The 14340-nt window shown below is 40.5% G+C and overlaps 1 protein-coding gene across 2 annotated transcripts; it reads right to left on the reverse strand.

Annotated features, from left to right (window-relative positions):
- Positions 1–8979: 8979 nt before the first annotated feature.
- Positions 8980–13411, reverse strand: Gapt (GRB2 binding adaptor protein, transmembrane). Of its 2 annotated transcripts, XM_085676721.2 has the most exons (4): positions 13257–13411; positions 11051–11096; positions 10513–10608; positions 8980–10306 (listed from the first exon to the last, which is right to left on the reverse strand). In XM_085676721.2, the coding sequence occupies exon 4, from the start codon at positions 10176–10178 to the stop codon at positions 9690–9692; it is 489 nt and encodes a 162-aa protein (XP_085532847.1). In that variant the 5' UTR covers positions 10179–10306; positions 10513–10608; positions 11051–11096; positions 13257–13411; the 3' UTR covers positions 8980–9689. The 2 variants fall into 2 exon arrangements, with proteins under 2 accessions (XP_085532847.1, XP_085532849.1); XM_085676723.2 differs by lacking the exon at positions 11051–11096 and having other exon boundaries at positions 13257–13409.
- Between the last annotated feature and the right edge of the window lie 929 nt (positions 13412–14340).

Here is a 14340-nt window from a genome sequence, read left to right on the forward strand (position 1 = left end):
TAGCCCCAGGCTGGTAATACCCCACTATTAGCCTGGAAGCAGGCAGGAACTACCATCAGGTTAATAGCTAGAGGAGTTAATTTGGCAGCCACAACCTCATACATTACAAATACCAACAATTTAAAGAAGTCTTCTCACATACTCTACAAGTAAAAGACAGCTGAAGATAATATGATTTTGAAAATACAAATTTTATTGTTCTCTACTAAGAGATTTTGATTTAGTCTGCAGGAAACCTCACAAACCTAAGTGAATATCTTGGAAGACTGTTAGAATTATTCAATACTTAGAGGCTGGTGCTTTTCAGACTATGAATAAACATTTTATATCGGTTTTGAAAGGCAAATAGGGGAAGATGTAAGGGGCAAGAGAGTCTTAAGCGAAGAAATGTTAACGCCCGGTATCAGAGTTCTCTCTTTCTGTAGCCCACTGCTAGTGATGGGAACCTTTGATCTGGATTGATCAGCCCTGCCAGTTGCTTTCTGGTTTGATTGAAAGCTGGATGCAACCAGAAGAGTTTAGTTCTGCTTTCTCGCATGCGCCCTGTGGCGACAGCTAAGCAGCAATGGCTGCAGGTGGCTGTGCTTGTGGGTTCCTGGGCTCCTGCTCACACTGCTTTATCTCACCAGCCAGCTTGTGGCAACTGTGGCCTCTGGGCAGTTCTGCTTCCTTTGCTGCTCACTACCACACCCAACCCTGCTGTGCAGTAGGGAGTGGAATTTAGGAAGGAGGGAGGGACATAAGGGGTGTGGCAAGAACGCTTGGTAAAGTGCTCACCGCACAAACACAAAAACCTGAATTCAGACCTCTGTGCCCATGTGAAAACGAGGAGAGCCTGAGAGCAGCTCCAATCCTAGTGCTTGCGAGACAGAGATAGGAGGATCCTTGAGGTTTGCAGGCCAGCTGGGAGTTCAGTCAATGAATTCTAGATTCTGTGAGAGACCTATTTCAAAAAAATGATGTGCAGAACAATTACGCCTGGACATGGTGCCTGCTGTAGATTGTAGCTGATATATCCAGTGATGCTCCATTGGAAAAAACAAAAAACAAACAAACAAAAAAACCCATTTTTTTTTGTCTTTCCCAGCTGGTAGCTATTCCAAATAGCTTCTTGGTTAGGAGTGGGACTATGTGTACAATTCCCCATTTCTCTGCTGAGATTTTGTCTGGTTTGAACTTGGTCAGATCTTGTGTGTGTTTTGATTTTATTGCTGTACTTATAAGTTGGGTGCACTATGAGAGAGAGAGAGAGAGAGAGAGAGAGAGAGAGAGAGAGAAGTTGAGTGGGGTAGAGATATGGGAGGATCTGGGAGGAGTTTGGGAAGAGGAAGTCATATCAAATGTATTATTTGAAAAATAATTTTAAATAAAAGAAAGAAAAATATTAAGAAAAGAATGACTGAAAGAGACCTCTGGTCTGCAGGCATGTGCACTCACATGCAGTAATGCACACACCCCAAATAAATAAACAAAAATTTTTAAGAAAGTCATAGGTAACAGAGAGCGTGCCTATGATAATAGTAGATTATGCGTGTGCTTGGAATGACACAGTTCAGCCTATTACTTTGTACAAAGAATGTGTACTGGTATAATTAAAAGATAATGGGTGCTAGGGCTACTGATCATTTGAATATATGTACCTTCTTTAGTGACAGAGTACTCCAATACTTTTGTAACAAATTTTTTATTTAATTCCCACTCCTCAAAATGATTACATATACTCATGCGTGTATTTCCTACAAAATTCCCATGCCTATGTTCACATTTGCTCTCATATTAAAGCCAAATTATCTAGTTCATAATTCACATGTATTTCCAGTAAATTACAGACTAATAAAATCGTAAACAAATTCCCAAACTGAGTTTAACGTGTATCTCTTTCTGAAGACACCTATCTGACTCTTTTAGGTAGAATTAGACTTTTGTAGCTTTGTTCATGTAGCTTTAAATCAGGATAACACTTATAGGTTCAGCAGATGGTAGACTGTGCTGACCATCAGACCAGGGAAGGTACAGCTATATCAGTGATGCAGAGACACTGAGTCCACAGTCACAAATGGAAGAGAGATGAATATGCGATGCTCTATCCGTTTTTGTACTTTTTACTCAGCTTGCTATCCCAGTCCATTCACATTTGAAAACATTCTCTTAGATGCACTCAGAAATTTGTTATCCAAGTGATCATAAGTGCTTTCTATTTAGCAATCAAGGTTAACCATCACAGCAATATGGAAGATAACATTCAATTTGTATATTAGACTTCATTTGAGACTCTTAGAGCTGTTGGAGGAAACAACCTCATTTATCTCCAAACCAACCACCCTCATCTTGATGCAACATCCTTGTCCCCAGTTCTCTACAAAGAAATTTGGGCAAGACCTTCTATGAAGAGACTCTTAATGTGAGGGCTAGCTTGAATTTCACAAGCACAACGATGTTGGAGATAATTCTCTTTTATAATTTTTTTAATCTGAAATTTAAAGAGGCCAACGTCATCAGACTCATCAAGGTTCTAAATGTTAGCGGCAAGCATGATTATAAAACGTTTCACAAAAGTTACTATATGGTGAATAAAGACTATTGTATTGACCAAAGTATTGGAAAAACCCTTTGAGAAGTAAGATCGTGAGAGAGCATGTAGCAATGAAAGGAACATACACAGGCAAAGAAGGGAACCAAGGGAAGCCATGCCAGAGATGACTCCACACTTCATCCCGGTTACAGCATGGTGCTTCTGTTTGAAATACGTTCATGTATTTTCTCATTCGATTTTCTGAGCAACTTAGCAGGATTCTTGTTACTACTACTTCCCAGCTTTGAATTTTCTACTTCAAAAAAGATAAACATCTGGTTTGGAGCCATGGAGCTAACATTCACCAGAGGTGTGGCTTGAATTCTAGTCTGCTAGACAGTATTGTGGTTCATTCCCCCCGTTATGACTGCTAGACATAGTCACCTTCATGCTAGACCCGTGTAAAGAATCAGCTTCTACGAAAATATTCCTTTGTAATCTTTGTAGTAGCAGTGTATAAACCCTTCAGAGCAGTTTGAGATTTGCCCTTTTTATAAACAAATGAACTAACACAAACGCTAATGTTCTCTAATAATGGGTCTCTTTTGTATCAGAGCAGTCACTAATTCTTGTTTTCTCCCTAGGTAAATTTTGTTATAATTAGTACATTAGTAATCTAGTTTAAACACCCTGTACCGACTGTTTAAACAAGCCAAGTTCAAGTTCATTTATTATAAGCGTTTATACCATCTACCACCTTGTTTCTTTCTTCATAGCTCAACTCTTTGCTCCCAATTATGATTCACTTGTGTAGTTATTCATTCAGTGTTTCATCTGTGTTCTATTCATGTTTCTGGTGTTTTCATTTACCATTAAATATTTGTAGGCGAGGTAGCTGGTTCCGCAGATAGAACAGAGAAACAAGGGAAGGGACCCACAAACAGACAAGCTGCTTAGGATTGCTCATATTGATGAAAGTTTCACAAATGAGCTAGGATTTAACCCAGACTTGGACAAAAATGGAAAGGTAATATCTCAATTCATATGCTGAAAATACACAAGGTGATTACATATTTTTGCCATTAAATGCAGCCAAGAAGATGCATCCTAAATTAAGCGGCCCAGTTTTCCTTTCAACACAGGTGGGAGCAGGTGGCATATTAAGCAATGATGCTTATTAAATGAAGAAATGAAAATCACGCTTAAATGAACCACATTTCACTTTCCTTCTGGTTTCTTTTATTGTAATAAAAGAATCCATCTTTGAGTGGATGTATCCTTGTGTATGTCATCCTTCCATGAGAAAAAAGAAGAAACCAAAGCCATCTTTGCACAGCTCACATACCTGCTGCATAAGGCATTAGGAATCAACGAAAGGACAGAGCCAAGGATGTACTTGTTTTCTTGCTTTTTTTCCTAATATCTGAAATGAAAACGCAACCGAACAGCTGCTGAGCCTGCTCAATGCAAGGACTCATTGTCCGACTCCTCTGCCCCCCTCTAGTACCTGATTCAGGACTATGTTCCCCAACTTGTGGGTAACATTACTTCCACTGTATACAGAACCTCTTTTTTTTGGCTACACTGAGGAGATCATATGTCTCTACTTAAGTGGTTATCTTTCGTATATCTCTTTATTTTTCTTTTCTGCTAAAATTTCCCTTCCTTATGCACTTTTCCAGAACTCTCTTAAGCTTTTAATCTGTTTGAATGGGGACTACTGCTAACAAATTAATACTTACTGTTTCTTCATCTTTTAATTTTAAATGTCGCATCAGCGTTTCCTGTCATAGATACGTCGCGATATTTTTTCTTTCTGGATATTTTAGAACAAAAGATCAAATGTAGCTTCCAGGTTCTTCCTGTGCCGACCCAGAGGGGACGATGAGCTCGTCACTAGCTGTTCTTTGTGCAAATGTGCTCCCGGAGTTCTCAGTGAAACCCTTCTGTCACAAGCACAGCTCTCCCTCTTGACCCCTTTTCTATCATTAAGAGCACAACTCTACTCTTGGTTATGCTTCTTGTCAGATAATTGAGTTGACGGAGATATGGTCTAGACTTCCGGACAGATGAGACAAGAATGACGGAAAAACGTGCTGTAAGAAATAATGACCAGACGAGGATGTGTTGTCTTGTCTTCATGATGAATCTCCAGCTACATAAGTGCCCGGGACTGAGAATCTGGAAGAGAGCAAGGAGGGATATCTGGAAGGGTTTGGAGCAGGAAAGGAAAGGGAAGAAAAGAAATCTATATAATCTGCTCGTAAGTCGATCTTTGCCTATCTTGTTCATCGTTGTCCTGCAATATTCACTTCAAATTCAAACATTTGCTCCACGATGGAAGGAAGCCCCGTTTTTCAATCTGGGCTTCTCTGATGCTCCAATGGAGGGTATTATCATCTGCTGAGACTGCTTTAATAAAATAGTCTGAGCGAGGCATGCTTGCTAGGACAGCTGGGTTCAATGCCGTCTCTGTTATTTTCATTCCTGCTGAGATCTTGGGTCAAATTTTAATTTCCTTAATTGTCCTTGATCTCATCTGTAAAATGGGAATTGTGAGAGCATTTCAGAGTCAGGGTTGTCAGGGAGTGCAGGAAAGTGATTCACTGTGGTGTGCGTGTGCAAAGGCCGCACAGATAATGGGGCATCTGATATGAACTGGAGAGAAAAGTCGAACAAGCCAAGAACATTTGTATTTATTTGTCTGATGAATTTCATATATCCTGATATACGTTAAAGGATCATATGTTAATGTATGAAGCTTATGTTTCCCTCTCCAATTCTAATTGTTGCTGAAAACTAAAATATCAACTCAACACAGGATAAAACCTGGGGAGCGGGTCTGAGGCAATGTCTAAATATAGCTGTTCGCTGAGGGTTGCTCTTGTGCTTTTGACAGGCGTTGGTATCTGAGTTCACCTGAGACCTAAATAGATACTGTCGCCTCTCTGTAGCTAATAAGGATTTAGAGCACATGTCAGAAGACGGTCCAACTTCCTTAATTTTCAGCCTCCACTATTCACAAAAGCCAATCTGGCCTTCAAAGGGAAACCATACCAGGACTACAGGCTGTGGTTTCCATAGCAACAGTGGAGGTCAATAGCTGCCGTCACACCTTCATCAGGCTTCATTGCTTTGGCAATTTGCCATCCTCTGCTTCCTTTTGTCTGTGCGTCTCTCATTTGCTTAATTTCTGTCTCAGGAATCCTCTTGTGAAAAACCACAGGCACTGAATTTAGATTAAAAGCTGTGCAGGCTTTACTAAAACACTGGGCAACGCTGTCTTATGACTCACAGGCATGTGCTTTGAGAAACGCATTTCCGCATCCTCTACTGCAATCTTTCATACTTCACTACAGCTTAGAATTCTTTGTTTGTAACGCCCTAAGCTTTTTGTATATTTATTGTTTTAAAAGAGGTTTTTAAATATGTGCCATCCTGCTTCTAACACTGCACTTTGACGGCAAAGGTAAGAGATGTGCTAGGTTAAAATTCATTTTTGAGTTATCATACAAGGGCTAGTACACAGCCTTTGTGCTGTCTCCTCTAGCCCCTCCCCCTTTACATGCTGTCATATCACTGCTCCTCCTCTTCTGAATTCTTCAACACACCTTCTGCTCTTGGCCTGCATATGCTGGCCTCACCTTCTCTTTTTAATTTGAGAATTTCATACCTGAGTATTTTCATTCTTTCCCCCTCTGACTCCTCCCATAGGAACCCAATACCCAGTTTTCAATGTATGGACACTTCTATATTTAATTTTGGATATCTACCATCTATCACTCCACATCATTTATCATCTATCCATCTGCCTGCCTGTCTGTCCGTCTGTCTGTCTATCTATCTGTCTCTGTCTGCCTATCTATATAAATGTTTGTCTTTCATACTGAGTCCAAATTAGTGTTTCTCTTATTTGCATGGTTTTATGATTGACCCCTTAGGATTGAGGTCTTATTCCTAGACAAAAACCAAATTAGTTCTCCCACTCTTAGTAGCCACTGACTGCCTATATTGCATCATCTAGGTGTAGAGCCCCATGAAAGATTTTTCTCTAGCATCTTCTTTGGACTATTCACTTTTATAGTTTCAGGGTGATCAACCCCATTTCTGTTCTGATGAGGTCCATTCATATGGTTTCCAATCACAACCCTCCAGCTATGACCTCTCCTCCAAAATCCAGATATAGACGTATTTAACCCAGAACTTGGCATATTTCTTTATCCATTTCAAGCGATGTTGTTGAACTTGCCCAAATATGTATGTCCCAAACTAATTTTCATCTCTGAGGTCAAGTACTGTAGGTTGATAAACTCCATGGCTGTCTTTTCCACTTCCTCTGTCTCTAGGAGGCTATTGGAAGTCAAACTTTACTATCCCACCCTTATAACCGGAAACATCTGTGTCACGAATGCTGGATGGCGATGGATAAACCAGCAGCGCTCCACACCCTCTTCCTCTTATTCCTGCTCATGACAGGAGCTGACTATGAAATAGAACACTGCCGTACTGCAGACTGTCGAGAGAAGACACATTACAGAAAGGACGTGGTGTTTCTGTGAAGCATCGTTGAACTAATGGCTTATCGTGCTGGTAACATGACAACTACTGACTGCTAACTGTAGTCTCCTGAACACAGAGAATAAATGACATTGTTAAGTGTCTTGGCCAGTGTAGTCTTGTTCTTTGCTGTTGATATAATAGTAAGCAAAATACCTTATTGCTAGTGGTTCTAGCCTCCTAGCCTGCTCTCTCTTGTAGTCTGCGCCTCTCAGTAAAGCACTTTACCATTGCCCCTAGTCAGAAAGAAGGGGGCTCTTCCAGGTCCTTTTATCACTACCTCCAATCTTACCGCTCCCACACCAAACGTACATGCTGAGTTCTTCCAGGAATCCTGTGTCATTTCTTCAAGAATGGAACAACATTATCAATGTCTCTCCTCTAAGTTAACTGTACAGTCTTTGAACCTACCCCTCCCAATTCATTTGCCCCTTCTCAGCTCAGAAGCTCCTCTCAAACTACAAATGTTTATTATCATATCTCTGTTAAAACCCTGTACTGTTCCAGTTGAACCCAGAACAGATCGAAGCTATGCCTATAACAGGGTCAGAGCCCATAAATCTCATGGTCTATTACATCTTCACTAACCCCATCAAGTGGCTCTTCAATCCTCTCTCCCCATGCATTGTTAGCCATAGCATTCCTGTATGTTCTGAGATCACCATGACCCCCTTCATGTCTTTCTAACATTTTAGCCCACCCTTACCCTCTATACATCATATGTGCATAGACAGCCCCCTTTCCACCCTTGGTCCTCAGCTGAAGTGTGTTCTGAGAGACCTCCACTGACCATTTTATGAAACTTAAAAGTTCTTTTCTATTTGACCTCACTTCTCTAAAAAGTAGAACTTCCTTTATTTCTCCCTTCATTTCTTGTATTCTCTCTCCAAAGTGTCCACTATGGTCCTTACTTCTGTATAATTTGGAATCTAGTTTGGGGAAAGAAGATTTTTCAGTTTATCAGAGAGAATATAATAAACATCATTGAACAAGTCTTCACAGAGCACGCACAGGGTGGGGGTGAAGAAGTGGGTGGGGCATTAAGGTTTCACAGAGATAGTAACTCCAGACATTTATAGCCTTTGAACTAAGATCTGAGTTTCAGAGGCTTTCAGACCTGGTACCTAGAACTCACAACGGTTCTTATCCCCTGACCGTACCCAGGGAGGATCTGAGAGCTGGCCCTCTGGTTCTAACAAAGGATGCTGTCCAACTGGTACAGACATCTATGAAGAAGAAGGATAAAGCCAGGAGAAACAAGAAACTACAAACAGTTGGCGATGCTGGGGTCAAGCAAATGCTGCAGAGACGACGAGGAGGAACAAATTGCTTTTGACTTCTCTTCCTATGAAAACTTCTTGTAAGCAAAGCTCAGTAAAGATTGATGCACCTGGCAAACGCGACAGTCTGCTGGGTACCTGGGTCAAGCAGTACAGAGCATCCTATAAAATCCTATGTATAGGACTGGAGAGATGGCTCAGCGGTTAAGAGCGTTGCCTACTCTTCCAAAGGTCCTGAGTTCAATTCCCAGCATCCACATGGTGGCTCACAACCATCTGTAATGAGTTCTGGTGCCCTCTTCTGGCCTGCAGGCATACACACAGACAGAATATTGTGTACATAATAAATACATATTTAAAAAGTCCTGCGTATAAAGATGAGATGTGCATAGTTTCATCACTAACATAATATATGTCTGTTGTCTTTTCTTTGTTTGTTGAAAGTACATACTCAAAATTTGTCTCCCTCCCTTCTTGTCTCTTCTTCCTTCTTTCCCTTCCTCCCTTGCTTCCTTCCTTCCTTGACTTGCTTGTAACAATTCCTCTTCTCATCCCCCAACTGTGCATTACAATAACAAGTATATATACTACAGTAAATAGCTAGAAAACAGTCAATAAATACTCATTAGATAGATTTGGCATTACTAAATTTATTAATTTTTCTCAAAACTACTTAACAAAATGCAGGACACAATTTTTTGCCAATTACCCAAACTTTTAGTTCCTCATAGGATTTCTTTGGGGCTTCAAGTATGAGAAAGAACATTGTAGCTGAAAAAGTCATAAATTCTGGACTCGGATGTGTGGGCTTTATGCCTTTTGCAAACAGGACATAAAGTTATTTTTTGGCAAAGAAATGATATGACCATCTATAATGTTTTCCGAAGATCAACCTTTTGTACCATAGGCTATTGATTGGATGGAGATAATTCAGAAGACCTTGCCAGAGGTGTGGCTCTGTGATGGTTGAACACCTTGGGGTTAGCCCCTCATTGCAGAAAAACAAGAGAAGGAGGAACTTCTAGGAGACTATGGCAATAATACTGAGCCTCAAAGTTGGCAAAGGAATGAAAGAAAGCTGTACCAACAATTGTTTAAAAAGAAGAATTAATATAATATAGCACAGATTTAATCCCAGGCAGACGTGGTTTCTAGAATTTGTCAACAGTGGTTCTCTTAGTGAGGATTTATGAGGATGGAGACAGAAAAGAGAGCACTGATTTCATCAGAATAATTCGATCATGATGACGTCAGTCCACCCAGAGGCCTGGTGTTTTTTTTTTGTTTGTTTGTTTTGTTTTTTAATTTCCTGCAGCAACGAGTCTCAGTTCATTGAAAAGCTAGTAGGAATCCGGAAGGATGTATGTGTCGTCATCTTGGGGAGGAGGAAGAGGGCTAGGTTTCTGGAAATTACAATAGAGGGCGTCTGTTTGATTCCCGTAGACATGCTCCTCGGGATTAGATGGCTGCGTATTTTCATATAGCGCCTTCTCGGTTGATGCCTCGGTTGATGCCTCGGTGCTGGCGGGACCCACTTGCACATTTTCGTACTCGCCATGCGTCCTATTTTTCTTGGTGGTCGACTTGTGGCCTTTGCTTTCCCCTGAGGTTTTAGAGTTTGAGCAAACCATGTGGGCGTTCAAGTCAAGGGTTTTTGTGAAGTTCTTATGTCTGCTCCTTCTCCTTTGCATAAACTTCGGTAAGGTAAGTGCTGTGGATTCCCGGCGCTTCCAGTGCCAGACACACCCAATTCCACAGACTAGGAGAAGTATAAGGAGGGAAACGCCGACAGCCACGCCCACCGAAGAGCTCGCCAAGCTTTTCAGCATTTCCACACAGTGGCCTGCGGCTCGATGTGGCTAATGAATTCGTGTGCACAAGCAGATGCAATTTTTGGTAGCCTGTTGTGGTTCAAACCCGAGTTTGAGGACTCTTTTAGCCATTTCTCTTTCCAGACCTGAAAAGACATTACATGACAAAGTCCTGATGTAACCAGAGGTAATATTGACCAGTTTCTGAGGATGACAGTTTACATCACCGTTCCTGTACACCCAGAGCTGTAAGGAACGGCCAGGCCGGCGGGGTGGGGGGGGTGGGGTGGGGGGTGGGGGGGTGGGGGGGGTGGGGGGGGGTGGGGGGGTGAGGGTATTTTATTCCTCTTACCTTCCTTTTCTTTCAGTGGATCACAAAATGAAGCAAGAGGACAATATAGTAGAAACCTCAAGAAAGGGGAGGTTGGGAAATCCACCGTCTAGAAACCTGATAGAAAATTTAAAATATGTTAACTGTACACTTAGTACTTGGTGAAAATAATAAACTTACTGTATCTACCGAATGTATGAGACATCACTGTATTGTCAGTCCTGGCTTTTAATATTGAGTATAACTTGAGCTATTTTGAGAAGAGAGGGAAGAATCCTGCCGGAACCCCAGGTCTGGCCGTGTTGTTTTTGGTGCTACAGTTGATAATTTTTGAGGGAAATATAAGATTGTTTCAGCATTAGGGGCAACATGACAAGACTATCCGTGTGTGGTCAGTCCGTGGCTTCCTGAATCTCTGTGAAGCCTTCTTCTCCTTCTTTAGAGTGGACAGAGGCTGCGTTGTCTCCCGGGTCACTCTTCCCTCTAGAGTCCCACATTAATTAGCCCATTTTCTAGCAGAGTATGGTGCCCTAAATCCAAGGGGATTGTGTCTTCCTACCTGCTCTGAAGGTGATTAGAGGTCAGCTCCTTCCATCTTTAGATTCCTAAAGAGAACCAGAACACCCAGCACAAAAAATAAATTTCATCAGAATTTATTTGAATAAAAGATGGCAGTTTTTAAGTGACTTCAAAATTTATCAACTAATTGCTTGCACTGATACGTGAAGACGTATCAGTAAAGTATGAACTTTAAAGGGTGTATAGATTATTCTTAAATTTTAAGAAATCTTTTAAGTGAAGCAAAGTATCTTTGTAAAACTACTAAGGACAAATTCTCTGACATCTTGTAGCAAATAATTTTCACTTAATTAAGGCGATGTTTGAAGTGCTCAGTTGAAACTTTAAAGTATCAAGGATAGAAACACAAAGTTTTCCACTAGCTGGATTTTTCTCATGAGATTTTATCAACAAAGCAGTCTTAACTGCTTTCAAACACAGGAGTGGTTGGCGGCCAATATTTTCAATAGTGTTTGTAACATTTTTACCATTATCTACTGAACGTCATCATCGATCATGTTTAATTAGGAACATACTTTAAATCAGTGTCCGATCACCTTCATGTGGATTCTCATTCCTACAGCTCTCGTGTGTGGGTACTATTGTTATCCTCGTCTGACAGATGATAAAGTCGAGGACTCTAGATGATAATTCCCTAACAACTGGTAAACTTTATTCATCTCCTAGTCACCAGGACTAGTACTAAGTATGGAAGAGCTAACATACGAAATGTCTGCTAATGGATGGAGTGATCCATTCATAGCCACAATAACAACTGTGAAAAGGGAAAGAAAGAAAACCCACAAAGTCGTACCCCATCCTCAGTGAGTGCGCATTTCTAATGACTACTTTTAATAAATTTGCTGAAGGTCTGATTACATCAATCACCCAAATTTTCAAGTTTGCATTTTTATATCAACAGGAGAAATATATGCGCAGCTTGTTTATAAGTTGCTTGATAACAATTTAGGGACAAACACCCCCAATCCAGATACCTCTCAATTTCTTTGGGGCTCTTGGGAGGGGTACATTAGAGATGAGAATAGCATTATCTAGTTACCATGTGATATTTACAGTCTGAACTGCTCATGGTGGCTTGTGCCTGTGTGATCCTAGTATAGGGAGGATGAGGCTAGCCTGGGACACAGAATGAGACCCTGTGTCGAAACAAAAACAAAACTAACAACCTTACAGCTAGAGAAAGGCAGCATAGAAAATGGTGGTAGTCAGTAGGAGCGATCAAATATGAGCAAGATACAATGATACCGGTATGAAAGTGTCATAACAAAACTAATTATTGTGTTTATTAACTTAAACGTTGATAAAAGATAAAGCTATAGTCTATGGAGTCCTCCCTCTCTTACAAGAGCAGACACGATGCCAAGGCTAAGCCCAAACATTTGCCATTTAAATGACTTCGACAAATAGAGCATCATTTCCTTTATGGGCAGATGAGAACGGACCGTAATATCTTATAGCACAAATAATTGCATTCATACTCACCACAATGTTTGAGATACATCTCCAAAATAAATTTCAAATATCGAGCGAAGTGAATTAGTTTTTAAGAAGGTACTAAAAAGAATGGAAGTGACTTTCCTGCATGGCTAGTTGATATCCCTTAGGCAGACTAAGAGTCTCTCTTAGATTCTGAAAGAATTCATTTTTATCTTTTATTTTAGTTCTATGCAGAGCAGATAACCCAGTACATTCTTAATAAAAAATTCATGCACAGAGTATTCACTGAGAAATAGAATGGCCAAAGATAAGCATCATTTCCCTACCATCTAGCTAACTTTATAGCAGAAAACTCTGAGATGCCAAAAAAGACCGGTAATGAGAAATATATTTCAAATAATAAAACAGTCTAGCTAAATACCTAAATGAGGTTCACTTTGTCCAACCTCAAAGCTCTTTTTGCTTTGAAAAGCAACAGTTCCCACAAATTGACTAGTAATTATTCACTTGTCTTCAAATCACAAACCCTTTACAAAGCAGACCTTGTGAAGCAGAGGCTGTATTTCCGTCGGGAAGCAGGGAGAGCACACGGAAGAGCTGGTTAGACTCGCAGGGTCCTAGACACACCAACCTCACCCTCAACTTGCAAATTGCTTCCCCACTACAACTAAGGCAGGATTATGCTTTAAAAAGCTGGTTTTGATGTAGCAAAACATCGTTAGTTAATTAACGGTGAACCTATTTCTTACCTCTCTTCATCACCCAAACACTTTAATCTGTGGTCCCACTCCAAGCCTGGGAGCGCCGGACTCTCAGTCACCCTTCATCAGACTTGCTTGGGCTGAGCACTGTTCCTCTTTTCATTCTGGTCAGTCAGTTCCTTCTTTGTCTCCTCCTTTCAGATTATTTAATACTTGCAAAGTTTCCTGGTTCTAGAGGAAGTTGTTATCAGGCACCGCAGAATGATAAATGACCCTCCCTCCTTATAGGTAGAACTTCTTAAAGTGTATGTATATTAAGTCAATACATCAAGTGTAGGTGATAGTTCTTTTCTGAACAACATTTACAATGCTCAGTTTAGAATCAATCTTGAACTTTTTAAAAGAGGCTTTAAAAACTCATACCAACATACAGTTTGAGTGCTTTTGTTTGTTTGCTTTGTGATTGGTAGAACAATCCTCATTTAAATATGAAGCTGCAATTATACCCCCAAGTAAAATCCATACCTGCTGCACTAGTGCCCTGATTTTGGTAAGAATGTCCTATCATCATCATCATCATCATCATTACATTCATTAAATAGGAGTTTCTGAAAGAATGTCCTGAGGCATTCTGCTGTGGGATCTGCTATGCGATCTTCCATCCGGTAAATTTGTTCTTTTTGTTAGGAGACTCCCAGGGCATCAGGACATTAGAGACTGGCAGCAGTCTGATAGCAAGCAAACAAACCAAAAGTAGCAGGAAAGAAAAATTGCTTTGTTGTGCTTAATAACAATCCGTTCCTAACAATAGGTAGCCTACGACTTTAAAAAAAAAAAATGATTACCCAGGAAATCCATAGAGGAGAAACACCACAATTAATCCTAGTTTTTAAATAAGCAGAAGCACAAAAACAGTTTATCTACTCCCCAGTGCCACATACCCGGTGTCTATATCACCTGATTCAATGGCTGGAACGCCACGTTTCCCCATATAATCTTTCTGTGGTATCATCCCTAAGAGCCAGTGTTGCAGAATACAAAAGGAAGAACGGCTGCATTAAACACATAATCAGCGAGTTAAATAGAAAATCTAGAAACAAGCACAGAAATATCACCTTTAAGATTGTATTGA

This window comes from Myodes glareolus, chromosome 15 (genome assembly GCF_982192425.1).
Source record: "Myodes glareolus chromosome 15, mMyoGla1.1, whole genome shotgun sequence".
Lineage (NCBI taxonomy): Eukaryota > Metazoa > Chordata > Mammalia > Rodentia > Cricetidae > Myodes > Myodes glareolus.

Excerpts from the sequence above, each read along its gene's own strand:
- Gapt (XM_085676721.2), bottom strand. The coding sequence starts at position 10,178 with ATGCTGAAAAGCTTGGCGAGCTCTTCGGTGGGCGTGGCTGTCGGCGTT.